Source organism: Teleopsis dalmanni, chromosome 1 (genome assembly GCF_002237135.1).
Source record: "Teleopsis dalmanni isolate 2A chromosome 1, ASM223713v2, whole genome shotgun sequence".
Lineage (NCBI taxonomy): Eukaryota > Metazoa > Arthropoda > Insecta > Diptera > Diopsidae > Teleopsis > Teleopsis dalmanni.
This window is the reverse complement of record NC_051846.1, coordinates 12,931,083-12,959,065: the sequence shown is the minus strand read 5'-3', so window position 1 is coordinate 12,959,065 and position 27,983 is coordinate 12,931,083. Positions and strand designations below refer to the sequence as shown.

Here is a 27,983-nt window from a genome sequence, read left to right as displayed (position 1 = left end):
CATGGATTAACACAAATTTATTCATTAATACAAAAAATAATTTATCACGAAACAATAATTCAATATTTAAATATACAAAATAAATTAAGTTCATAAAACTTATAACATGTTTAACAATATACTAGACATGGTTATATTTAAGATTATAATAAAAACATTCATACAAATTATTAAGATCTAAACATTTTAATTTATTATGTAATAATTACATTTATTTGAGCAAATTCACCTATATCAGAATTACGTGCTATAACGTCTCTCTCTTCAATTAAACCATTGGTCTTTTGTATTTCCTCAATCGACTTGTCGGTAAAGCGAGGATCTTTGAAATCAATTCGTACAGTACATGTACCCAAACAATTCATCTCATCATCAAATTCGTACATATCGTAACAAGTAACGTTTTCAATAGTTTGTGTCGCATGCGATGGCGACGATATAATTGATGACTGTTTAAATACATTACCTTCTGTATCCTCATTTTGCGAAGAGTCGATAGATATATCAGATACATTAAATTCTTCACTGTTTAAACTGAAATCACTAATGGATTTAATATCACCAGATTCTTCATTCTCACTATCATAACTGATCCCAGATATTGTGCTATAGCTATCTACTTCTTCAGTACATATATCACTGATTGATTCGATTTCATCAGATTCTTCATCCGAGTTGTGTACGACTGAACCAATGTTCTCAGTCGGATTACATTGATCGTCATTCTGATTAAGCATATCTTCAGTTTCGATATTCTGACTTTCTGTAGCAAGAACATCAGTATCATGTCTTTCAACATTTTGTTCTGAATTTTGTATAACTAATGGAGTAAGTTTTATAATGCTAGTACTACATGAAATATGAATACACTTTAGACTTTCTGCTGACATATCTTCAGATGCTACATCCGCTTCTAAATTTTGATGGCTGTTATTCGAAACTGTTGTGTCTCCAGTAAATGAATGTGCTTCGTTTATATGGCTATCATTTTGCTGGAAGCTTTGCCATTTAATTTGAAAAACACTTCTGTCAAGCTCATTATCTTTATCTTTAGCTGTCGATTTTTTAACAGTTTCTAAATTTTCAATTAGCATTTCTTTACATGTTGCACCCGTTTTCATTTCATCACATGACTTTTGATTGCTGCTTTTCGAAACTGCAGTATCACTCTCGTTTTGTAAAAAGCATTTTCGCTTTTCTTGGAATTTATTTGTACTAGCTGCGTTATCCATATCAGATAAATATGAGCAAACGCTTCCCTGACTACAAGTTTCATTTTGCTGTTGCAAACATGCTTCTGTTTTAGCACATAATTCACATTTAAATCCTTTAACTTTTTCGCTAAAATTTAAATTCCCCATGATGCAAGGACTATGACCTCCAAAAGAACCACACAATGTACACTTAATTATATTCCATTTACCTAAATTTTATATTTTTAATTACAAATACATTTTTAATTAATATAAAAATAATACCAGCAACTTTATGTCCAATATATTCCCGACCACGGGGACATAGGCACGTTTCTACATCGCAACGCTTATGTCCGCGGTGCAAATCATTAAAGGCACCTTTTTGTTCCCACTTTGCGTCGCGGTCTGGTACACATATGCCTTGCTCCTTCACTTTTTCACGAAACTCTTTACCTTTACACCAAATGCACTTTAAATAATATCCTGCATTGGATGCATATTTCTGCATGCATATACGATGTACATAGCCTTTTCCACAACATTTACCATAAATCCATATAGTTGGACAGTAAACGCCCATTGCTTCTTCACACATATAGCAACGTGTATGAGACGACGGTGGGGTGTTCACTAATTTACTTTGAGTGTCATCTAATGGCAGACATAAATCGCAGTAAGACCGAAATTCACCAAAAAATTGAAACAAGCATTTTCTAATTAAGCCACATTCTAAATGAAAACACTGTTTACATTCATGGCATTCTATGCTTGCGTATTGTTCTTCGCAATACACGCAGAAACGCTGTTTCGCTAATTTAATTTCATGGCGAATATCACGCATTGAAAACCCTAAAATGCCAGTAAATTCTCTCCCGTTTTGTGGCAGCTTGGTAGAAAGCAACTAAAAATAAAATTGTATTTATTAAAATATCAAATTAATCTGTTCCACGAGCTACTCGTAGTAACATCGAGTAATACTGCGCATACACAAGTGCGTTCCACCAGCAAATTTTCGTGTATTGTCGAGCAAATTTTACTTGAGGTTTAGTACGAATAGCTCGTGGAACAGACCTAATATTACAAATGTTTTTACTAAACAATAGTAGTGGACTCGAACACCCCTGTGCTCCATCCAATCGCCAAACAAATAAATGTCCTCTTCATTGTTTGTTGTTTTGTGACATATGTCACACATTTTGCTTTCACTTTTCACCGACATTATAGCACTTCTAAACAAATTTAAAATTTAACCATACACAATTTAATTCCCGCTTTTAATAAAAAAATACTCTTAAACACTTGTTCCTTTTTATTTAATACCGAATACCATGATTCCAACAATTCTGGGTACTTGTTATCGAATAAAAATAAATCGGTATCGAAAGAGAAATATTTTATAACTGTGTAGTAGGGGTTACACTTTTAATTAGGGGTGCACAAACGTGCGCGGTAAAACTCTGAAACTTATTTTTATATGTTCATGTGAGTGTTAAGCAGGATATAGATGATGCCACATGTTTGCAGACAAGGTCTGAGACATGTGTGCGGTAAAATTAAAACTTTTTAATTATTTGTTAAGTCTGCACATATGTCTCTTTGTGTATATCGAAATCTGCAGACTTCTCATAATTTAAGAATTTTGGTGAGCGTCGGACCAGCAAAGATCGAGAAAAAAAATGTAAAATAATTGGAAAAGTTTAAGACATTTATTTTCTTTAAAAGAAGCAAATTTAAAAAAAAATGCTACAAACAATTTTTAAAGAAGTTCATATATTTTAAAAATTATTTTGTGCTAAAAACATATTTTAAGTAAGTTTTTATATATAAAAAATTATTTTGTGAATAAAAATATTAAAATGCAACATTTTAAAGAATCAAATTAAAATTAATTTTGCTTTCAAGAATTAATATAAGAAATTATGTTTAATTCTAGGAAATATAAAATTTTATATAACGAAATAAATAACATGTTGCTATTATCATCACCTCAATTTATTCAGTTCCGATTAGTATTTCGCACTCTGTACTTGCTCAGCTGTTGTGATGAACGCTGTAGAAAATAAATCAAAATGAAGTATGCATACCTTGTTTCATAGTGTATAGCAAAGCGCATACTTGAACTTCATACTTGGTGTGCAGATATGCAGCATCGTTTATATCATGCTTAAGTAACCAATATTTAACACTTTAGCAAATCAGAGCATACTAATAAAAACGCGTTCAGGTCATATATTAATATTGCATATGTTTATTCACACATTTCTTTATAACTCTTCCACTCTATTTTTATTATTTGCATTTAATTCTTTGCGATTTTATTTTGATTATGATTATTATCACGAATGAGATTAGAAGAGGACAATGAAAACAAAAAAAAAATAATTGCTACGAGAAATACGGAGTCAGTTGCCGCTACTGCATTCACACATTCCGTCGAAGTAATAACAAGAATTCATATTTAAGTTAATTTTATATTTTAAAACAATATATTATTTACTTTAACGTAAGTATACGTACAAGAATAAATTCAAACTACAATTAAAAATTATTTAGCAAATCCTTTACTGGTACAAATAAATTAAGTTGTTGATCTTTGTACTTTGGTCAACTTTATGACATTTATTTGCGAACTTGACGAAACAATATTAACTGTTTTTTTAAAGTTTATTTCAACTGAACATTAAATTCTAGAAACATGTCCCTGTCAAAACCTATTTATTCACTTTTGGGTGTTTATTTGGAGCAACTGTTCAACCATCCTGTGCGCACGAAGTCTGTTACCAGGTAGGCAAAGGTTTTATATACTCGGATTTTTGTGCTGTTTCTTAAGAGTTTTTATTTTTAGTGGAGTATTGGCGGCTTCTGCTTGTTATACTTCGCAGCGCATTTCAGGACAAAAGAAAGTCAACCAACATAGTGTCTTGGCTTATGCATTATTTGGGTAAGTACAATACTTTCCTTTCTTTTTGCTTAGTTATGGAAATATGTATATTGTATATGGTATATGTACATATGTATGTGCTATGTATTATCATGTATTTTATAATCTTGTTTAATAAAAATTATCTTGTGCAAATTATATGTTATATCAACTTATGTTGTTGTGTTTAATTTAAACAATTATTAAATTAATAAAACTATTTTATTCTAGTTTTATCTTCGGAGGCAGTATACCCCACTATTTTTATCAAGCAATGGAGCGTTTATTAAATGAAAATATTAAGTTCCGACGTTTTATTTTGTTTTTATCTGAACGTATAATATTTGCGCCTTTTTATCAAGCACTCTCGCTCTACTCACTATCACGATTTGAATGTAACTCCCACAAGACTGCTGTAGCCAATTTGCAGAAATTATATTGGCCACTGCTACAAGCCAATTGGAAATATCTGTCGCTGGCTGTGTTCGTAAATATGGCGTTTGTGCCACCAATGGTAAAGTTAAATATCAGATAAATATCAGACTATGACCTCATCAAATAATTTTATCTTATTGTATATGATTTGCAGCTCCGCACTGTGACTATGAGTATTGTATCCTTCATTTGGGTGGTATTCATTGCACACAAACGTCGTCGTTTGCAAGAAAAAGCAGCAGCTGATGCCGCTGCCGCTGCCACTGCTAAGGATAAATAAGTGTATCCTTAATAAATACGCATTTAAATATTTTGTTTTTAATAACTAAACAATTAGGTGAATGGGATGATATTACTTAATACCTGTGTGTATATGTTAACTATTTGATATATATGTGTGTACATATAATTAAATTTAAATGAACAATTTTTTGTACAATAAATTTTATAATTAAATGATCAATCAAAGATTCTAAGTAATTAATATAAAAAAAATTAATTGATTTTTGTAATTTATTACTTACCTTTTAACTTTTAAGTCACAATTAAATAAAAAATATATACATTTTACCAATACCAATTGGTTTTAAAGGGCACTAGTTTGTTGAGAATTACTGGATGTGCGAGAGTATAATAAAAAAATAACTGTTTTTCTTTAGAATTTCTCCCCAATTAATAACAAGGCTAACTGGCTTTTTGCTTTATTCATTTTGTGATTGAGTAGATATATTCCAATTTTTTTAAATTATTAATTAATTAATAATTAAAATATTATTTGCGTTCTTGCAAGAGACTGTGTTTATTTCGATAACGTTCTAGAAAACACTTGCCCGATAAGCAAAATCCAAGCAACAATATAACAGATACAACTAATTCTGTATGATGTGCCTTTGCAGCCTATTTTTTAGTTAAGCACCTTTCTAGAAATAAGCTCTTTATATAAATGTAATATTATGTTAGAAATATAACGTTTTCCTTTCATCGGTTTTTAAAAATTGCGTAGTTCCAAATCAAATAAATTGAATTCATTGATTGTTATCAACGACTGCTTAAAACAAGATCAGCTACAAGCGTTGAGTAATGGAACAATTTTTGACCACCTATTCCGCACAATAGGTCAAATTTTTAAGTACTTGTGTTAAAATCAAGCAGTTAACTCTTTATAAGTCATAAATTTATAAACGGACCAATACACAGAAAAGAATAGATTTAAATATAGTTAATAAGGTATTCAGATTTTGTTATAATTCTACCGGTGGCTCATTAATTCTGTCAATGAGTCTATTTAAAATCTGTTTATAGTTTTCCTTTTATTTAAAGAACGATTACATAAGTATTTTTAACTGGAAATCGAAAAAAATTAACGACAGGTGACACTTTTGCTGAGAACACCTTAACTAGATTATTATATTAAAGTGCAAAGTATATATAATGTAAATAATATTATAAAATGAAAAAACATTTATATCGGAATTGCAACAAATATATTTTTTATATAATAATTTATCTTAAATTACTAACTTACTAATTTAAATAAATAAAATGATTAACTAAATTATAATATCAGAACTATAAATATCAACAATGCAAATATCGGAATGACTAGAAAGGCTTAAAAATTTCTAAAATGAAAAATGTAAAATGACTAGACTGTGGAACGTATTTTCTATTTCAAGTACATTTTCACATATTATGGACATTTTGGAATTCAGAAACATTGCTTAGTACTTTGGCTAAGCTTTTCCTTAACACTCAGAAAGCCGTCGACGGACTGCGACTACAGCTTGGTGAAAGCGAAGGAGTACGTGGTGAACTCTCACGACTACAGCAACTGGAGCAATAGCTTGATGCATCTGAAGGCGTTTTACGATGATAAGGTATCGGACGTTTTCGTGCGCTATATTGAATGAAAATTTATTAATAAATATAGCAAACAATTAATGATTAAAAAATATAAATTATAAAAAATAAAACTTACCAAAACAACAATTAAAACACATTAGCTTAAAATGAAAAATATATAAATATAATTGGAAACAAAGAATATAAATTATAGATATAAAAAATTATATAAAAAACTTACCAAAACAATAATTAAAATATATTAACCTTCAAAATACAAATTATATAAATGTAATTGTTTAAAAAAAACTATAAATTATACATTAAGTCTAAAAGAAAAAACAAATTCTTAGTAATGCTACAAATCAAATGTATTTTACATATTCTTGCGGGAATTAATACTAAATTGAAGCATACATTTAAGTTATTTATATATTTTAATTAAAGTAAAATATTTTTCTTTAATATAAAACATCTGATTAATTTAAATTTACATAAATGCTGAAAATATTGCAAATTTAATTCGAAGCGGGAAATGCGGATTTGTGCTCATAGAAAATCAAATTAATTAATATGTCAACATTTATGTCCAAAAATAAATATAATTAAAATTATAATTCAATTTCAACGTCTGGCTTCACGTGGTGATTTCTTGCTACAAATAATATAAAATGAAATAAAAGTTAGAAAATAAGTCAGAAATTAAAATTTTAATTTTTAAAATGAATGGCAAAAAATGAAGGTGTTGTTGTTTAATATCAATTCGCATCTACCTTGTGATACGGCGTCGGTCAAGGAAACTCGGAGAACCACGTCTTCTGGGTATTGATGGTGAACGTGAACCAGTACGTGAAGATCCAGAGCTACTACTGAAATTTTAATTATTTTATTATAATAGTTATATATCCAAAACAATGCTAAAAATATATATATGAACAATATTTAATATAAAAATAAAGTAGATCTTTATATAATTAATAACAAAATATATATTATATAGACATATACAAGGTGAGATGAAAAAACTGCAACCAACTTCAGACTGCTGTCATTTCTAAACCGCTCGTCCCACAGCTGTCAGATTTATTCTAGTGACAGCTCATTATATTGTTTACAAGCGCACAAAAGCATTTTGGTGGGAATTTTTCAAAAAAAAAGTTATTTGTGATGGAATTCAAGCGTGATAGTGTGATTGCTTTGCATTTGGCTGGAAAACCACAAGTGGCTATCGTTAGAGCCCTCCAGCATTTAGAAGTGAATAAATGTTTTGTGTCTCGTACCATCGCTCGTTACCATGATACTGGTAGCGTAGCCCGACGTCAAGGAAGTGGACGAAAAAAAACAGCAACATCGGCAGAAATGGTTCGAAAAGTGAAAAAGCGAATTGAACGAAATCCGCGTCGCAGTGGACGAAAAATGGCTCGTGAGCTGAACATATCGCAATATGCCATTCGGCAAATATTGAAAAATGAGCTTGGACTAAAGCCATTCAAGTTCCAAAAAGTGCAAGATCTTACTGATGCGCAAAAAAAAGTTAGACTCGAAAAAGCTAAAGAGTTGTTTCGCTTGGCCGAAAGTGGTGAACTGCCGAATTTGGTTTTCTCCGATGAGAAACCATTCGTTATCCAGCAGTTTGTAAACAAACAAAATGATCGTGTTTACTTGCCAGAGAGGTCAGCTGAAAATTTGCAACTTCGGTTGGCCATCACAACTCAAAAGCCGGCCATGGTGATGGTGTGGGCCGCCATAACAGCCGATGGTCGCTCGCCGCTCGTATTCATCGACCGTGGGGTCAAATTAAATGCGCAAATCTATCGCGAAAATCTTTTGGAGGGAGTTCTGAAGCCCTGGGCACGCAAACATTGCGGCCGCAGACCTTGGACATTCCAACAGGACTCAGCACCATCGCACTCAGCACGCGCCACCCAAGAATGGTTAAGAAATGAGGTTCCTCGCTTCATTTCCACCGCACAATGGCCACCAAAATCTCCGGATACCAATCCGTTGGACTATTGTGCCTGGAGTATTTTGGAGAGCAAGGTTGGCACTAAAAAATACCAAAGTGTCGATCATCTCAAGCAAGCGCTTCGCCGAGAATGGGACAAAATACCGCAGAGCCACTTTCGGGCAGCGTGTGATGGTTTCATTGGCCGTTTGAAGGCCATAGTTCGTGCCAAAGGTGGCCAATTCGAACAAATCTAAACCGATTCCCGACATTTTTTGCTTTCATTCAATAAAATTTAAAAAAAATGAAAAAATTATGGCGTTTTACTTTGTTGCAGTTTTTTCATCTCACCTTGTATGTATTCTTTACAGAACCAGATTATTTAATACATATACATAAATTATAGCTAAATATTTGGTAAAAACTCGAAACTGTCTTTAAACTAATGAGTACTGCCTACGACAAAAACTAAATAGTTAAATTAACATACTAACAAACAGGTAGATAGACAATGGTTTGCTAAATCTACTGTTTTACTTATGTTAATCAAATATATATATATATAAATAATATGCGCTAATATATATCCCATTATATACGATGGCATGGTCCCTACTTGTTAGCAGTTAACGTACTACATTCAAACAATTTTCAACTTCAAAATTGTATATACAGAGAATTAAGCTATATCGACATATATATGATATAGATAAATGATGTTAATTAAATCCATTTTTGAATCGAAGCACTTTGAAAATTGGACGTTATCCACCAGCTAATACATATAATAATTATAATTAAATAAATACTTATTTATTATAATAACATAAATACTTAATTATAATAATTACATAAATAACATACTTGATAATAAATACTTATAAAAATAATAATTAATATAGATTAAGTAATTAATATGTTAATTCATAAATCTGTATTATTCTGTTTTTATAAATCAATTATAGTTAATTGTAGTAAAATCTTTATATTTCTCTCTATTTTATTGAAGTTGAATACCATATCTTATTTCTTGTTTAATATAATTAAACATTCATATAAATACAATACGAAGTTTATTTAGATTCTTTTTTTTATATTAATTCACGACTTACGCAGATGAACTTCTGGAACTTCTGGATGAGGAGCTTGATTCAGAACTCTGTGACCTAGACCGTGACCTTGAACTACGATGGTGACTATGAGAGCGACTACGGCTTCGGCTGCTAGACGATGAATAGTGCCTATAGAATTATATAAAATAAAATAAAATAAGTAAACGAAATGAAATATGGTAAAATATGTAAATAAATGAAATTTTCGTTAAAACTTACGATGATCGTGAGCGACTTGCCGTACGGCGACTAGTTCCACCATCGCGGCGATTACGGCTACGACTATGACGGGACCTACTCCGACTACGCCTTGCTGCACTTTCAGCTGCAGCAACAGTAGCAGTTGATACCTTCGATACTATTGTATCGACTAGTGTACTATCAGTAAGCGCTGCGACAAGAGGCTGTGAATCATTAATTTTAAAAGGCTTTATAACTATTTTTGGTTTTTGATGATGATAACTTAAATTATTAGCTGCCGCTACAGCATAATTATGCGTGTTCAGGCCTTGATGCCGGCCAGACACAGCAGCATATGATGCAGCCATCAATAGTTGATCAGCTATATTAGATGTAGTAACGCTATGATGATGATGGTGATGATGATGTTGATGTTGATGTTGACTATTAGGTATTAGTAAATTATGACTAGGAAAGTTAGTAAGAGGAATATTTGACAAAGCATTAAGATTAATATTATTACGATGATGTTCACGACGACTACCACCACCACCACTATGACTCTTATTTATTAAATTATTAAAGTGAGTAGAAGGTATTAAAGGCGTATTATTAATACGGCTACGATTAAATGTAGTTGCAAATGGTGTTCCACTTATTAAAGGATTAGTTAAGTTATTAAGATTATTATACGATGAATTAGTAGTAGATGAACCCACTGCAATCGTATTTATTTTAACTCTATGATGAGATTTTCGATTAATTAACGGCGAGAATCTACGCTCTTTCTGAATGTTATTAAGAGTCGTTATTGGCAATGTTATTATAGGACTTTTATCAGCATGACCGTTTGCTGCTACATCAGGTGCCTTGCAATCAGTATGCGCAATGTCCACTTTTTCTCTTTCTCTTTCTTTTTCTTTTTCATTTTCTTTCTCTTTATCTTTTTCTAGTTCTACTTTTTTCTCATCTGTATTTTCATTTTGTGAATTTTTTTCATTTTGAATTTGATTAACACTACTCTTTTCTATATCTTCGTTTAATGGCTGCGGATAAATTGCAACTGTAGGCTGAGTTGTTAGTAGAGAATTCTTCTCATTGTTATTGTTGTTAATACTGACGTGGTTAGCAGCTAAAAACTCATTCAAAGAATTTCGCATGCCTCGTCTGTTATATTCGTTATCACTTACATCATTACTTATTGCCGTAGATGGATTTGCTGCCATTTTTTCAATGGTCTTTATTTTTTCCTTCGCTTTTGCTGCTATATCAGTTTTAAGTTGTTCCAACATCTTTAAATCCTTTAATTCTCGTTCATGCTTGGATTCTTGAAATTCATCGAGTGCAGTGACTTTTTCAACGCGTTCATCGTTATCGGTATCATCTTCACTTTCCGCTTGGAGACGTACAACAGGAGTTGGCTTATTACGTTTGTTTGTGTCATGCGTATCAGAAGAATGTCTTTCTCGACGTTCATCTTTTTTACTATTACGCTCTTTCTCAGTTGATTTTTGTTGTTCCGACGATGAGTGGTCTTCTTTTGGTTTTGAACGATTCCGATCGTTGCCATTATCTTTCGTTATTTTTACATGTTCACTTGCACGGCTTTCTTTTTCTTTATGCTTATTAGCAGGTTTATCAGTTTTTTTATTATCGGTAATATCCTTATATCTTTCAGGATTTCGTTTTGCAGGAGAATAACTAAGTTCTGAAGAACTTCGAGAATATGAACGTGAGCGAGAATGTCGTTCCTTGGTAGATTTTTGTTTTAATTTTTTTTCTGATACATTTTCATAACTCTTAGCAGGTGTGCGAGATCTTCTTGACCTGTGTTTATCAGGTGTGCGGGATCTTCTTGATTTATATTTGGGTGTTAAAGAACGTTTTCTTGAGTTATGCCGATTTTCAGTATGCGATCTTGAACGCCTTCGTTGACGAGATGATCTATGCGATAAAGAACGACGACGCTCAGGTGAGCGTTTGCGATTTTTTGATAAAGACCGTGACCTCCTATTAGATTTATTTTTACTTGATGAGCGGCGTTTTGAATTTCTACGCTCAGTTAAGCGTTTACGAGTCTTTGACAAAGACCGTGATGAACGGCGCTTTGAGCTGTTACGTTCTGGAGTACGGGAAATTTTTCGGTCACGCTTAGATAAAGATCTGGAACGTGTTTTACGTGACCGTGTTGTTAGTTTTAATGAGGAACGATTATGGGTTTTTTCGGCATATCTATTATTCGATGATGAACGCGAACGTTGTTTTTGCTTTGACACTTCCCTCTGTGTATCCTTATTTTGTACGCTTTTAGCATCCTCGTTGACATGCGATGAACTACGTTCTGAGGTACGCGATTCTGATTGATTAACTTTTTGTGATAGTACTGGTGGAGTTTTTGAGGTACGCGAATCACTACGCTTAGAACTTATAGAGGATGTTGAACGCTGTGCTATCTGTTTCGAATCATTTCCGGCTGGTTTTGTTAGTACATCTGAAGCTGAATTCGACTTAAAAGGATTAGCGCTTAATTTCGTTTGCGTTGTTAAAGCAATTGTACTTGAATTATCAATAACTTTAAATGGATTAAATGGTTTTTTGCCAGCTAAAGTAGATAGAGCTACTTCTTTTGGAGGAGGTGGTGTATTTGATCGTTGACGTCTGGTTTCTGCAGGTTTAGAGCGTGGACTTCTAGAACGCGTTCTATCATGTCTGTTGGAACGAGAATTACTGTTTTCAATCTTTTTTATAGGACTTCGACTGTGACGACTTTTCTTCTCAGGTGTTCGACTAGCATGACGACGAGAATGTCGCTCTTCAGAATGTTTGCGTTTACGTTCATTAGGAGAATAACAACGATCACGGGATCTTGATCTACGCGAGTTTTGTCGGTAGCTAGAGTTATGTGCTCTGCGATCTCTTTCCCTACTATCTCTTGATCCATCAGTTTTGTTGTTATAACTTCTATTCTTACTGTAGTCTCTTTCGCGTGAACGACTTTCACTGCGACTACGCATATGTTTCTTCAAATGCTCTTCTCTTATCGAATCATTTCTGTTATTGCGATCAGAAGAATGTTCTTGTCTTTTGCTGTCCTTTATACGGGTGACAGGAGAACTATAATATATATATTTTTTTTGTAATTGTAGGTAATTATATTAAATGAAAATAGCTTACCTGTGACGAGCTTTAATAATTGATGTTGAGCGTTCCTTACGTTTTTTCTTGTCACGCTTCTTCTGTTTAAGAATAAAAAATGTTTTAGTGATATGTGTTATTTTTGTATTTGAAATTATATATATATAAAGTAAAATAAATGTTATGCAAATTCATGAAATTTATCTTATTTTAAAGCCAACTTTCATTGAACATTTAATGATTTTTATGATATATGTGATATTATTTCACTTTACACAAAATTTTGTCTCATTGTAGTTCAATAGTTGAACTAATAGTTGAATCTTAAACATCAAACATTCACACAAATACAAAAACTTTAATTGAAATTTCTATTTAATTACTTAATTTTTTTTTTAAGTATTATTTTATTTTTTTTTTGTAAATATTAGTAAAAAAAAGACAGACCAAATGAAAGTACTTACAAAACTACAAGAGAGCCTTTTGAAAGCTATCCTATATAATGAAGCGCCAAGGGTTTCATAAACGAAAATTATAATATTTTCTTTTTTATTGTTATTAAATTAATATAAATAAAAATAAATTTCGATAACATTTTACCGACGAATAAATATAAATATAAATAGAATACAAAACAAAAATTTTATCTAACATAATTTCATATATTGGAAGTAAAAGATGGTTCGTTAAAATGTTCTATTTTGCAAAACTTTTCATTTAAAATCCATGTGCAACAATTATAGAATTATTTTACTATAAATATCTATGTCATATGCGTTGTTGTTGTTATTATAGTCCGCGAGGATCTGTTCGTGTAGTCCCTTTTGGGTGTGGTAACCGCACTTAGTCGTCGAATTCTATGAGTGGTTCCGGGACCCAACCGTTCTTGGAACTTATTATATTTGTAACATATATATATAAATATATATATCACACATGTATAACATATGTGTGATTTATTAATGAAAATACTGCAGACTGGCAGAACACTATCTATTATCATAGTTCATAATCTTAACTTTATCTACTCTATCTATATATATAGAATACTTTATCTACTCTCATGAATAGCATAATCTCAACTGTGAATTAGATAAATTAATCTACTTTGTTGAATCTAATACTTTTCAATATATTCTCTAATACTTTTTTTATACTCACAAAGTTTAAAGAATGAAGTTTTATATACTATCCTGTATATAGTATTCGACTTAAATATATATGTTTGTAATATAAATAAATATAGATAAATTATGTATTATTATATTAAATGTTGCATATGCATTTTAAATATATTTTAAAACTCAACGTCTACGTCTAGTTAGATATATACTTTTTTTTACCATGTAACGTATTATTTTATGTGTCAGAAGTAAGTACATTTTTAATGTAAAAAACAAACAAAAATAATTGAGTGACATCGGAATGGATTGATTTGTAATAAATATTATTTATCAAGTTGATCACTTTGTTATGGAACTTGTGCATGCGTTTTAAATATAAAAATGTTAATATAGAATTTTAAAATGATTTTTTCAGTCAACGATTTGCATTAATATATAATATATAAGTTTTTATACAGTATATATTTTCTTCACTTGCATTTCTTAAACTAACCTTATCCTTTTTGTTCTTTTTACGGGACTTTTTTATTTCACGTTCGGAATCAGTGCTGACATCGTTTTCGCCATCGGATTCCTTATCACTATAATCCGAATCCGTCTCACTAGGTTTGCGCTTGCGACTTTTCTTCTTCTTAGATTTGCTGTAATTATAATTTTAAAATAATTGTTTTAATTTTCTGGATAAAAATAATAATAATAATAGAATTTATTTTTATATACACTTGTAAACATTTTTTTAACACTGTATTGAAAAATATGAAATTAGAAATAATTTTAAATATTTTTGAGAGGAATATTGTCGAATTTAACTTATTAAAGTTATTAAATTGATAAAATTATTTAAAAAAAAAATATTTAAGTCAGATTTTACTTGAACATTGTTGTATTAATATTTTTATAAGAACATTGTTATAGCAATAACATTATTATAGCTTTTATATATATATATTTGAAGCTTAATAGTAAGCTTATCCTAGTCTGAGATCCACTAATCCACGTATTTTATGTGCTAAGATTACATGAAGGTTTAAATAGGAGAGAAATGCTGATTATTTGCTTGATATTCCCGATAATATATTTAACAATAGTGCTTAGTCAGAGATAAACTGAAAACTTTTTGTTCTGGCATAAAGATGGCTAGAAAAAGTATTCATTTTAATTGCTCTAAGGCTTGAATCTTCAAACGATCGAACCTTTATTGGAGTTGACACTCTCAGAACATGGATGTGAGAGTTCGTTGTGCTTGCTTGAGATATTGAATGTAAGTTACAGCAGTGAACGATATGTCGAAAATATATTAAAGGCGTGTGTTTGCATGGTTATGGGCCCATGATGGTGATAGAGCTCCAGTCTATTCAGCTTAATCAGTGACTAGTATTTGGAGGTCTGAACTTCAGAATAAGATAGAATAAAATGTATTATGTCCTCTCAGTGACTAGTATTTGTTCACAGACCTTAAAATGAAATAGCGATTCCCGAAACAGAGGAAAATAGGACATCTATAAATTCATAAATTCTATAAATTGTAGAAATTTCAGAAAATAATTATAATAATTAAATATATTGAAATATAAGACTACATATATCTCAACCAAAACAATTTATTATATATGTCAGATCAAAAGGTTTTCAGTTTCCCGTAACAGCATTATTATCAGGGAGATCTCTATATAATCTTATAATTTTTTTTTAAGAGTTTTGATATTTCTATTGATTGTTTTTATACTAATTTAAATATTTTATTTGTATTACTCTGTGAAATCAAGATAGATATATATTACAAACTTTGCTAATATTATACAGAAAGACTACATACATGTTTGATGATAACTAATCTCACTAATAAAAAATTTGTAAAACATATGCTCAGCTCATAAAAAGGAGATTGATGCTTTTCGTATTTAGATTTTTCAATATGATAAGATTAGTAAACTCTGATGTACTGTTTTTTTTGGTATTTTAGAATAGACATAACCTCGCTTTTTATATTTGACAAGCAGGCAGATTAAATTTTTTTTTTTTTGCTTTTGCAAAGAAATAAATTGCTAACAAATCAAACTTAAGCTCAATCAAAATAAACAAAATTTTATATAGAAAAATATAAATGAACTAAATAAATATTTACTAGATATTTTTCATATATTATATTTATATGGAATAATCTGATATTTTTAATTTTCAGATCAGATAAATTTTAATTTCACTTTAAAAATTTCTACGGGATTGATTTCTTTTGAGATGATCAATTTTTTTTTAAAACAATTAAAAAATAAATTTAATTCTACTAAAATTATTTTAGTACAAAAAATAAAAATATTCCCGAGAACTAAAGATATATAATCATGTCTATAAGAAATAGATATAGATAGAAGAACTAACTGTATTTGCTAATTAAATAATATTAGGTTTATTATATTTTTTATGTATTAATTATATTATATATTAAAAAGTTAATGCGTCCTCACCTATAACGATAATTTAATTAAAAATAAACTTATCGAAAAATAACAAAAATTTGTGAATAAACCAGTTATTTGATACACAGTTTAAAAAAAATCTTAAAATATATAATATACAACAAAAATATATACTCTATGTATATATATATATATTATAAATATACATATATAGGCACGTTGCCAGGCTTGAGAGACTAGAGCTTCATTCATAAATATATTCATTATTAAATTTCTGAAATTATCGGAAAGCCACCAAATACAATTTTTTTTGGCTACGGGCCTGTATCTATATTTATATATATATATATGTATATTTTATATATTGTTGACAAAACTTTTATATATAAAACAATTATGTAAAATAAATATATATAAAAATTAACAGTTTTCTTTACGTTCAGATAATGTTTGCCACAAACATAAATAAAAAGTGATTTTTTAAATTTATATTTATTGACAAGTATTATATGAATTTTCAAAAAAAGAACATATTTTTATTTTTATTTTTTACAATTATCTTATATATAAAAGGCTTATCAACAAATATAAATATGGATTTCATTTTGAATTTCGATGGAATTATTTAATTAAAAAAGTTATGTCTTAATTACACTTAAATTGTATAATAATGTGAATAAAATCAAAATAAATTTGCATTTTAAAATAATAACTAAAGTAATTTTTATTTTATTTTTTTCTATTATACATCAACCTTTTTTTTTAAAAATATACAATTATATATAACATATATTTTAAATATTTTCACAAAATTAATCACTTTTTTTTTGCAAATTCTCTTTGATTTTTTATTTTGTTAATTTTTATTATTAGTGAAAAAAATTACTCTGTTTGACAGTTGTTTACCTTATTTAAAACTCTTCATTATTGGTCTGTCTTAAGGAAAAGAAAGATGAGAAAATAATTTCTTTTAATTTGTTGGAACAACGATTTCGATTTGTTTTTATTTTTTAAATTATTTGAGAAGTTATTTTTAATGTAGTAAATTCAAATTTTAATTTTTGTGTATACAAAAAATAATTAATTTAGTTTTTTTTACATTTGTGTGCATGTGTTAGTTGTTTAATGATGCAATGAACGAATACAAAATGATAATTTATTATTTATAAATAATAAAATATAAATAAATTATTACTTTCAAAATAAAAAAAAAAACAAAAATATATATATAAACAAGGACATTTGTTTAATCGAGAAACTTCAACAAATTCTTTTAAATTGTTTCAAGAAAAAATTTTTAATAAGTTTACTATATGGGAAAATAGCTTATAGCGTTTAGATCAGGTAAAGATAATTTTAAATAATAATTTAACTAATTGCTCTACTTATAATGACTGGTAAACTGTTGACGCCACAGTATATTTGAAGAAGTATTTAACAGCATGATAGCTTAAAGCATATATGGCGTCAAGAACAACCGGGTCTACGTCCCGGAGCCATTTGCGATCTCGACGAACAATTGTCATTTAACGCCCCTTTAAGGGATACAAGCGGGTCCCAGCGGGTTTCCGGTAAAGGAATACCTTAACTGGTCGTAGTGCAGGGATTTCCAGAATTTTGAGCTGAGAACGTGGCGAGTTTTTAGTCCGTAAGCATGTATGACTCAATTGAGTCGAACATGAATCGGGCATGCAAATGGTATGGGCTATTTGTATCTTTAGAAGATTTTTCTTTCAGGTTTGTTACCAAAAAAACAAAAAAAAAAGGTCCCAGCGGATTATCACAACAATAATAAAGCACATATACGCTATATATGATGACACTAAATTATTTATATATGTATATAACATATATATTTATATATCTTTATTGGTCGTTTATGTTCTATTTCAATACTCGAACAATAAGAATTTGATATGATTTAATCAAATCTTTAAAACATATTGCATATAACATTTATTTAAGCCTTAGAAAATTAAAATTAAGACATCATATATTTAGTTTAAGGTTTGCCATTTTACAATATTCAACCGTTTAACAACTGTTAAACGTGTTAAAATTGCGAAAGCCTACAACAAAAATGTTAATTTTGTAGTAGGTATATTTCATATCTAAACTTCTTCAATGACGAGGCCTATTTTTCGTTTGGTTGACATGTTAACAAACAAAATTGTCGCATCTAGAACAGTGAAAATACACAAGTAAAAGATAGATGCTCTGTCAAAAGATAGAACATTGTATCCATAAAAAGTTGTTGTATAGTGTGGCTTTTGATCTGGAGGTTCTGTCAATAATCCGTCAATTATGGTTGCTACAGCCGTAGAAGACATTAGGTTTCAACAGAACTGTGCAACATCCCATACCGTATTGCTTTGTTGTGCGAGAATCTTTTTTTTAGACGTGTAATTTCACGTTTTGGTGATGTGAATTGATCACCGAAATCATTAAATTCGATCTCTATCGTGTTTATGCTAACAAACCACAAACTCCCAATGCTTTAAAGCTTCATAATGAACTCCGTCCGTTAAGTAATGGACGAATTATATGTCATATATTATTATATGAATTATTATGTTCGTTAGAGGACATTTAAATATGCTGTGTTACACGCAAGGTTCAAACAATATACCTATTGCTAAAAATGGATCATAAAATCTAATGTAATTTATTTTAATTTTATTTTAAGTTTTTTCTTATAACCCCTAAAATTATTCTAATTTATAATTAATCAAAAACAAATAATTTATTAAATATCTAACCAGGGGAGAAACTCATTTATTATTTACTATAGGCGGTTGGAGAGGCTTTTGGGACTGCATTTACTATATTTGAAGGACAATTATTATATTCATGTATATCTAAAAAAACATTAAAAATTTTACTACTAATTACAAATTGTTTACAATGTCCTTGAAAATACATTTACTAATTTACACACTTTTAAATAAATAATTAAAAAAAAACAAACATTTATTAAAAAATAATATATTTATATATATAATTATAATTACATATATGTACATAAAAAATTAAGAGAAATATTCTGTATAAATAAAACCTACTGAGCTACATATGTATATGGAATGTGTTAAGTATTAAAAACAAAAAAATCATAAAAGAATAATATAAAAATAATAATAAACGTATGTTTTATGAAAACTCTAATTGTTACTTACCATTAAATTTTTGCCGAAGATTTTTTAAAATCGATATTAGCAATAATTGAATTATAATTGATAAAATAATAATCGACTTGATCTCTCTTCGAACAATATCGTGTTGATATATTACGTATATAAAAATAGTTGCTTAGATTTATGCAAAATTTTATAAATGATTTGTACATGTTAGCAAATGTTTCGATATTTATTGTTTTTGGTTTTGTTTTTGTTTTTGTTTTAATGTTGTTTTTCTGTATATCGAATAGGTGACGGTGACGTCTAATATATTTACTGTTCAACATAGTGATATTGGTTTATTGGTATATTGGTGTGATGTACGTGCTTGCTGACAGTTTTTATTAAAGTTTATAATTTTTTTTTTTAATAAATAATTTAATTAAAAATACTAATAGCTTTGTTGTTTTCGTTATATGAAATGTATGTTTTAATTTGTTTTTAAGTTTTCTTTTTTAATTTAGTTTATATTATATTTTTATAAATTTTTTTTTTCTTATATAAATCATGTTACAAAATATTAAAGTTATTCTGCTTTATTAATTATTTGTACATATCTTTTCTTTTCTTTTTTCTTTCTTTATCATTTGAGTTCCTTGATAAATGATTTGTTATTGTTAGAGAACAAAATGCAGAGAAAGGAGAGATAAAAATGTTAAGCAATTGAAGAAGAAGAAGAATTTGTTTAACACTTTTTGTCAAGTTTGAATATTAATTTGTTAATATATATATATATAATTATTATATAATTTTAAATAGTTATATAAATACAAATGCTACATTATAATACAAAATAAAATAAAATACTAAATAAATAATTGAACAAATAAAAAAAGCTAAAAATAAATAATACTTCAAATATTATACTATAAATAAAATTTAAAAAAAAAATAAGTATTTAAGCAATCTTACCTCTCCCTTTTGTGTTTCTTTGATTTTTTCTTTTTATCCTTTCTTCGCTCAGGACTAGCCGAACTGTAATTATATATTAATATTAATATCAGTTAAGAATATTTGAACAATTTTATATTCAAATTTTAAATACCTGTCTCTACTGCGTTTCTTTTTCTTCTTCTTGTCGGACTTGGACACATGCTCACGTTCGTCTTCGCTTAAATATTTATTTCCCGCACCGCCATTGCTCTCAGTTACGTCCCGTTCTTTCGATGGAGTACGCACCAATGCATACCTTTTGCTGCTGCTTTCCTTTTCCTTACTTGCAGCTGCGACAGCTGCCAGGCTTTCTCTTTGAGCGTCCAGTTCTTTTTGTAAGGCTTGTGCTTTAGCTAAATCTTTTGCTTTCCGATCTGAATCGAAACTTGAGCCCTCAACAAAATCTGACGATATATTGAAAGCTTCACGTAATCTGGCGTTCTTTTCTAATTGAGCTTCAGCAATTTGATGTGTTTCACGAACACTAAAGAGAGAAGAGTAAAAATATATTAACCAAGTTAATTCTATACATTTTTTACTTATATGTATCTATATAAGAATATAATATATACACAAAACAATTTTCGTTAAAGTAAATCTGCTTTAACGAAAAGCACATTTGTGTCTTATTTTGAATAGGTTAAATCAGTAGATATGAGTGACAATATGATCACTCAAGCGAGATGCGACTTAGTCCTTATAGCATAAAATTATTTGTTAATGTAAATACTGATATATTTTGAATAAAGAAACCAAATGTTACTTTAATTAATTAAAGTAACTAGTTATATATGTTATGCCTATTTTAAATATTTTGGATAGATTAGAATTTATTGTTAAAGCACAAGAACTATCAAACAAAAGAAATTATTGATTTAATAAAAATCTCATTAATGTAATTTTTTTTCCTGATAGTGACGCGTCTTATGATGAAAAGACTCTATTTAAAAGTTAGAAAGGTTCGAATAGAAATGAAAAGACAACAACAAAAATTTTAGTTAATTTATTGAAATATGGCTGAGCATACAATACTGTTTCGAGTATTGCCAAGTGCTCATCAGCAGTGGTCTTAGGAAATAATCGAATTTCTTAATTAGTTTTTAGTTAGTATATAATTTATTTGGACTGCAAGTACCAAGCCTAGCTTTCGTCCCTATCAAATTAGGAACGATGATTAATCGTATTTTTTCACAAGTAGCAAAGGCTGTACAAACTTTTAATGCTCAAGAGCTTTGAAATGGTCAACAATTTTGATTAAGCAAACCACTTATAGCCAGAAAAGATATTTTTGGGCAAGTTTTACAATACACACTTGAGTACTGAATATTGGACACTAAAATGTCACTGAATTGCAAAAAAATATTATTGTAAACTTGGACCTTAACAAATTTTTTATATAGTCTTTTATATAGTTTACCTCACGACACTTTTAAGCTCCTTTGGACTCACACTTGTCTTGTTAAGTTTTGTATTGTTCAAAATATGACTACCCAATAATTGATCCAGTAATGATGATGAAGACTGTTGCAATAATTCCAAAAGAATTGGTAATTCTTTAGCTTCTGCTATAGGTAGTTGGGTGGTATAATTATTTGGGTTTTTGTTTCTATGCGCTAAGAACAAATTCTTTAATGCCGGGATGCTAAGAACAGCTGTTTCGTAAGGAGAGGACGTAATTCGTTGTTGCTTACAAAAATTGTAATTATTATTGTTATTGTTCGCAATTGTGTGACAATCCGGAATGGAAGACGAATTTAGAGCACCTGCAGACTGAGTCGAGCATGCGCAAACACATCCCATATGCATTTGTCGTCTCAGATGTTTTCTATTATTTTGTGAGCTCTTTTTTTGCTTCCGGTTCTTCACAATAAGATTTCTCTTCTTATTTTTTTGTAGAGTTCGGGGTGTTGTGGATGTTCCCAGTGGTTTAAATTTTTTGGCAACTGCCGCATAATTCAACTCACTCTCCGTCGTTAATTTATAGGAGAATTTTGTTGAGTTCTGACGATTATCGTGTTGAAAATATTGTTTCGTCTTTGTAACACTTTTACTTTGCACTCCTGCCGGAAATTCTTCCGCCGATAATTGCGTTAATGTTGTTTGTGTTGTTGTTTTTGCGGCCAAAGTACGCTTGCGACGTTTGCGGCGTTTTTTGGGGGGAGTATAAGCTTTGATTTCCGTTGCAGTGTTTGTATAAATTTTAGAGGAAATCATTTTACAGAATTTCAGGATTTTTTTTAACAACTCTATTTTTTTTTATTTTATTACAGAAGTATATTTTTAAATGATTTTTTATATAAATATGTATATATCTATATAAACAATTTTATTTCTTAATATTTATTATTATTATTTAATATTATTATTATTTACTACTATTATTTTTTATTATTTTAATTATTTATTATTATTTTTATTTTATTTTTTAATTTTATTATTTTTTATTATAATAAATTATTATTATTAATTACTATTATTATTATATATTATTTTTATTATTATATATTATAATAATTATAATAATTGTATATTATTATTATTTACTATTACTATTATTATTACTATTTATTATTATTTATATATTTATATTTATTGAAGACGTTGGATTTAGTAGAATTAATTTTTAGTAAATAATTATGCTATGGTAGACGTTGGATTAAATAAATTTTAAAAAATCCTTAAAAATATATTTATTTATTAAAATATTTTTTAATAAATGTTTTATTTTATATAGGATGTTTTATTTTATTTTATTTTTCTTTATATAGATTTTTGTATTTTCGTATTTACTTATTTTTATATATATACTAAATTATATTTTTATAGTTTTTACTGGTAAATTTTTTATTGGTAGACGTTGGATTTAATAAACTTTCACAAATACAACAAAATTGCTTTTATTTTTTTTAAAAATATATATTTTATATACCATTATTATGTCCTAAGCATATAACATCATGTTTGATTTGTTTTAATTTTTATAAGTTCTTTTTTTCTTGAAATGAATGTTTATATATTTACTATATTATATGCTGGTATTAAATAAATATTTATATTTATTTACATTGTATTATATATTTTTCACAATTATTTTTTTATAATGTAATAGATATAATAACTTTTGTCTTAATGAATGACGTAGATTATATTATATATCTTATAAATTTTATATATATAGCTTTAGTTGTAGTTTTGTTTTATAACAGTATATATTTGTATTTGTATTTTATTTATTTATTTTTTTTTTTGTTGGAAGACAGTTGATTACTTATAACAGTTATTTAAATATATAATTTATTCATTTATTATTTTAAAATTTTATTTGGAAGACGTTGGATTATAATTTAAATATTAAATAACTTAATTTACATGTTTAAGTAATTTAATGTATATATTTTTTTACTTTTATGATTTTCCACAATATATAAAAGTAGTTACTTGCTTTTTAGCAATTCATTTTATACTAAATTGTTTAATTTTTAATTGGAAGACTTCGTTAGTGATTTGTTGCGTTTGTTATAATTAAAACTTGTTCAGTTCATCGCGACCACATCGATTTCTTTGATACTTCACTTTTCCACTTGATCGACATTAAGACTATTAATCTGCCTTGTTTAAGCTTTCACGCACATTGGTGGTGTCTTTGGCGTCACCCCAAACAATCCAATCTGTGGGCGGCGGTGGTGGTTTGTTTTCCTAGTGAAATAATATTTTTCTTCGCTTCCTCATTTTATTGGGCTTCTTTAAACTTTAATTGGTTTAAGCAGATTAAACTTTATTTAATTTTTTATTTTTGTTCTATATGTCTTTGATATCAAAAAACACCCAGCCGCAAGCGTACGTACTTAACAAGACAAGTAGAGAATCATGCATTATTGATTTTTTGAACAAACACGCAAAATAGACAAAACTCGATTTGTAATATTTAAAATATTATTTTTAGTGAAATACAATTTCTACAAACTTTTTCTATATGTATATTTTTTAATAATCATTGCATTAGTTTTATTAAAATTATATAAAAAAATAAAATAATTTTGCGCAAGAATGCTCGAAAAGCATCCTTTTGCGTTGGAAGACTTAGTTGAACTAAAAATCTTTGTAAAGTTTCTCTGCTGTGAAGGTGGTGGGATGCATCAGAAATTGGATGCTGCGTGTTGAAAGTAGTTACAAAGGGAAGAGGGTTGAAATATTATGTGATGTATCCATTTGTTTAATTTAACCCGCTAAAGTCCAATACAGAATAAGAAAAATATATCTTCGGAAGAAAATATGGCTATACCGATAATACAAATTTATTTTATATGTATTACGTTTAGTTTAACAACAATAAAATAAAGTAAGATAAATAAAAGAAATAAAATAGCAAGAAATATTATAATTAAATCAAAAAAAAAAATAGTAAAAGGATAATAAGTGGGTTTTAAAATTAACAGAATTGAAAAAAAAATGAGTTTTTTACTTTTTTTGAAGTGAAAAAGTGAGAATAGATGGATGGCCTCACTACAAATATCTAATTTCAAACAGAATTTCTTATTTTTATACTCACTTTATGTAGAAATTCAATAGAAAATATATTTCAAGTAATTTATATTTTATTTAATATATTATATATGAGGAAATGTAAAGTAAAATTAGCGGAATGCTCATCAGTTAAAGCATTTCGTAATTGGCAATCATTGACGATTAAATACTACTCACAACTCCTATCGAAATGACACCGTTTTCTACACTAATTTTCTCAAAAATTTGTAAACATATGAGCTATAGTATATATCTCGAACCATCGAGATATATACTATACTTGTTACAATCCAAAATAAGGTCTTAGAACACTTAATAATAAAATATATCGATTCTGACTTTATATATAATTTTATATAAGACAACAGAGTTCTAGGCTTCGAATAGTACAGAGCATTGCGATTTAACTTTGTATTTTTGTGCTTAAAACTATTCCTACCTAACCGAAGACAGTAAGGTTTTAAAACAAAAGATATTGCTAAGCACATACGTATACCAGCCAATGATAGAATATTCTTAACTCAGTATTCGCTTTCTGTTCCCTAATGGAGTAGAATATTGCGCCTATATTACTTTTTTATGTTAAAAAACTAACCTTAACCGAACAGAGGACATTCAGCCTCTTGAATGGAGGTCAGATTGTCTTTAGTTGAGAATGTCTGTCGTTAGTGGAAACTTCTAACCCAGTAATAGACCGTAGGCAAAGAAAATATTTATAGAACGTCAACAAACCCATATTCTATTTTGTTGGAAATGTAACACAAGATATTTAGAGAGTAAAAATGGCCTTAATAAAGAGAATGAGTAAGAATATTCAATATGAAAGTATATTTTAATCATTACTTTCCGATCTAAATATCAATAAGCACTATTCAAAAACAAAAGAATTATTCAAGAAAAAAATACTTTAATTAAAACTACAACATTTAAAATACAACACATGACATGTCTATGGTCGTCATTAGTGGGTTAAGGCTAATACGTACACACGTGAAAGAGAGTAAAAAGGTGAGTAATTAACAAATATTCAAAATGTACAAAATATCGATTATTTTTGTAAGTGTACATTATACAAAATTAATATTACTTATTTAATATTATTACATTGGTTTTTAATTTCATTGTCACTTTCGGCACTTAATTTAAATAAATAAATAAATAAATAAAAAATGTTTTTATGTAATTTCCTGTACTTACGCTATTCTACCAAATTCATCTTTTGGTAAATCCGTTTTTCCTTGTCCCATTAACTTTTGCCGATAGGAATCAACTTTAGTTTTAATTTCTTCAGGACTGCGTCTATTGATTTAAATAGAAAAAATTTATTAATAATAGTTGTTATATTATAGTTTATTAAAATTATTTGAAAAAAATTACTGTTTCTCACTTATGCAAAAGTTTTTTAAAGTGGCAATAATAAAATCAATAATGCAAGTTAGGGAGAAAAATTTTTCACGGCGTTTTTTAAACTCATTTAAAAATATACGTTTTTAATTTACAACACCGCAAATTCGTTTATATTTTGTAATTCATATTCAATTATGTCTTTTTACTTCCACTTTACAACAAAATTTTGTTTATAATAAAACATTTGAAAGGAAATCCAGGTTACGTTTGGGCCAACGAACAGGGCAATTATGATATAATTCCCAAAACTAAAGTGCACTTTCCACCCCAAACCATGGTAAATACGCGTGGTAAATAAAAAGTCTACAAGCGCTAATGCCGCAGAGCAAGTGTAACAAAGTCCCAACAACAACAACAACCACAAATACAACAGCAGCAGCAAACCTTAGCCATGTAAATATACTCGTACGGTAAGTATTGCTAGCCTTTGAGAGAATCGTTTGTTATTGGCACGTGGTACAAAATTTGTAAAACAAAAAAAAAAAAAATACACTAAGAGCGTAAAATAGTCCTTACAAATGTTTTTCCTTTTTTGACATTTTTTAACGTAAAACGAAAGTGTATTACGTATGTAAATTGCAGAAAACTTTATATATTATTTGAGTAAGATATGGAAAACTCGGAAAAAATTATGAATGCACTAAATGAGTAAAATTTATTGTCAAATTTGACTGTTAAATTTTTTGTAAAATAAAATAATAAAGACAGGTACAAAAAAAAATGTTTAAATTTTAAGTTTTAAATATTAGTTGTATGAACTGATTTAACACAAAATCAAAGACTACTAATATATAATATACAATATACTCATAAATACGTACCCCTGTTTTTCTAGAATTTCCTCAAATTCAACACATTTAACTTCAATTTTCCTTTTACGATCATGGTCAAGTATTTCCTTATTTGGTGGCCGATTAAGTGATGCATCTAATTTCTTGATATCATCCTCTGCACGGTAATTACTATTTTTTTTATCAGATCGTACAAAAGCCCAATTTCGTTGTACATGTCCGTTAGTGCCAGAGCCACGAGGGGTGGTCAAGCCAATGCCATTATACATTTTTATTTGTCTTCCTTCAATAGATAACAAAAATAAGTTTTTTGTAACCACAACAAAATTTTGCACGCACAAGGAAAGAAAATTGTTTTATCGTATTTGCAAAAATCAATACTTATACATTTAAGAATATATTTAAGTTTGAACCTCACTTTAAAGTTAATTAATACCATTAAAAATGGTATTAATATGAAAAAGCAATAATTAATTATAAAGACGCCTGTTTTTATTAAAATTTGCAACAGCACCGCAAACACCTAATATTTATATTGACAACTAATAGGAAAGTACACCACAATATGGCGAATGCAAAATAAGTGTTGTAAAACGATTAAAAAACAATTTAAAGTCAAATAATTTAAAGCACTATCTTGGTTTACTATAATAAAAAATTTATCATTTGTACTCATTATTGTCGAAAATCAACTAGTTAAGATATAAAATAACTATACTCCATATATATCGGAAGTACGTACTCTCTAACAATATATTAAAAATAAGCATGGAAAACTATTTTCTTTTTGTTTTAAACAACGAGAATATAACTTTAAATATATATGTATATCTAAATGTTTATATA

General features: G+C 28.4%; 3 protein-coding genes across 11 annotated transcripts; 1 reads left to right on the top strand and 2 right to left on the bottom strand.

Annotated features, from left to right (window-relative positions):
- Nucleotides 1-70: 70 nt before the first annotated feature.
- Nucleotides 71-2,777, bottom strand: LOC119668868 (G2/M phase-specific E3 ubiquitin-protein ligase-like). Of its 2 annotated transcripts, none has more exons than XM_038078540.1 (3): nucleotides 2,295-2,448; nucleotides 1,479-2,097; nucleotides 71-1,423 (listed from the first exon to the last, which is right to left on the bottom strand). In XM_038078540.1, exons 1-3 carry the CDS (start codon nucleotides 2,358-2,360, stop codon nucleotides 195-197), a joined length of 1,914 nt encoding a protein of 637 aa, XP_037934468.1. In that variant the 5' UTR covers nucleotides 2,361-2,448; the 3' UTR covers nucleotides 71-194. The 2 variants fall into 2 exon arrangements, with proteins under 2 accessions (XP_037934468.1, XP_037934467.1); XM_038078539.1 differs by having other exon boundaries at nucleotides 72-1,423; nucleotides 2,290-2,777.
- An 819-nt stretch (nucleotides 2,778-3,596) lies between these two features.
- LOC119673051 (peroxisomal membrane protein 2) lies at nucleotides 3,597-4,987 on the top strand. Its single transcript, XM_038084262.1, has 5 exons — nucleotides 3,597-3,699; nucleotides 3,888-3,980; nucleotides 4,042-4,137; nucleotides 4,348-4,630; nucleotides 4,706-4,987. The coding sequence occupies exons 2-5, from the start codon at nucleotides 3,892-3,894 to the stop codon at nucleotides 4,829-4,831; spliced, it is 594 nt and encodes a 197-aa protein (XP_037940190.1). The 5' UTR covers nucleotides 3,597-3,699; nucleotides 3,888-3,891; the 3' UTR covers nucleotides 4,832-4,987.
- Nucleotides 4,988-6,020: 1,033 nt separating this feature from the next.
- LOC119673079 (serine/arginine repetitive matrix protein 2) lies at nucleotides 6,021-27,588 on the bottom strand. Of its 8 annotated transcripts, none has more exons than XM_038084302.1 (11): nucleotides 27,556-27,588; nucleotides 27,168-27,420; nucleotides 26,137-26,238; nucleotides 20,528-20,899; nucleotides 20,395-20,457; nucleotides 14,383-14,530; nucleotides 12,805-12,866; nucleotides 9,670-12,744; nucleotides 9,451-9,579; nucleotides 7,167-7,262; nucleotides 6,021-6,448 (listed from the first exon to the last, which is right to left on the bottom strand). In XM_038084302.1, the coding sequence occupies exons 2-11, from the start codon at nucleotides 27,404-27,406 to the stop codon at nucleotides 6,304-6,306; spliced, it is 4,431 nt and encodes a 1,476-aa protein (XP_037940230.1). In that variant the 5' UTR covers nucleotides 27,407-27,420; nucleotides 27,556-27,588; the 3' UTR covers nucleotides 6,021-6,303. The 8 variants fall into 8 exon arrangements, with proteins under 8 accessions (XP_037940230.1, XP_037940229.1, XP_037940231.1 ...); XM_038084301.1 differs by having other exon boundaries at nucleotides 27,477-27,567; XM_038084305.1 differs by having other exon boundaries at nucleotides 6,113-6,448; nucleotides 7,167-7,259; nucleotides 27,477-27,567.
- Between the last annotated feature and the right edge of the window lie 395 nt (nucleotides 27,589-27,983).

Coding starts and splice junctions, on each gene's coding strand:
- LOC119668868 (XM_038078539.1), bottom strand. CDS start 2,415: ATGTCGGTGAAAAGTGAAAGCAAAATGTGTGACATATGTCACAAAACA. Junction 2,098..2,289: donor GAGTCCACTACTATTGTTTA/GTAAAAACATTT, acceptor TTTTATTTTTAG/TTGCTTTCTACCAAGCTGCC. Junction 1,424..1,478: donor TATTGGACATAAAGTTGCTG/GTATTATTTTTA, acceptor TATAAAATTTAG/GTAAATGGAATATAATTAAG.
- LOC119673051 (XM_038084262.1), top strand. CDS start 3,892: ATGTCCCTGTCAAAACCTATTTATTCACTTTTGGGTGTTTATTTGGAG. Junction 4,138..4,347: donor TTGGCTTATGCATTATTTGG/GTAAGTACAATA, acceptor ATTTTATTCTAG/TTTTATCTTCGGAGGCAGTA. Junction 4,631..4,705: donor TGGCGTTTGTGCCACCAATG/GTAAAGTTAAAT, acceptor TATGATTTGCAG/CTCCGCACTGTGACTATGAG.
- LOC119673079 (XM_038084298.1), bottom strand. CDS start 22,629: ATGATTTCCTCTAAAATTTATACAAACACTGCAACGGAAATCAAAGCT. Junction 14,531..20,394: donor AAGAAACACAAAAGGGAGAG/GTAAGATTGCTT, acceptor TTATAATTACAG/CAAATCTAAGAAGAAGAAAA. Junction 6,449..7,166: donor GACCGACGCCGTATCACAAG/GTAGATGCGAAT, acceptor CATTCAATATAG/CGCACGAAAACGTCCGATAC.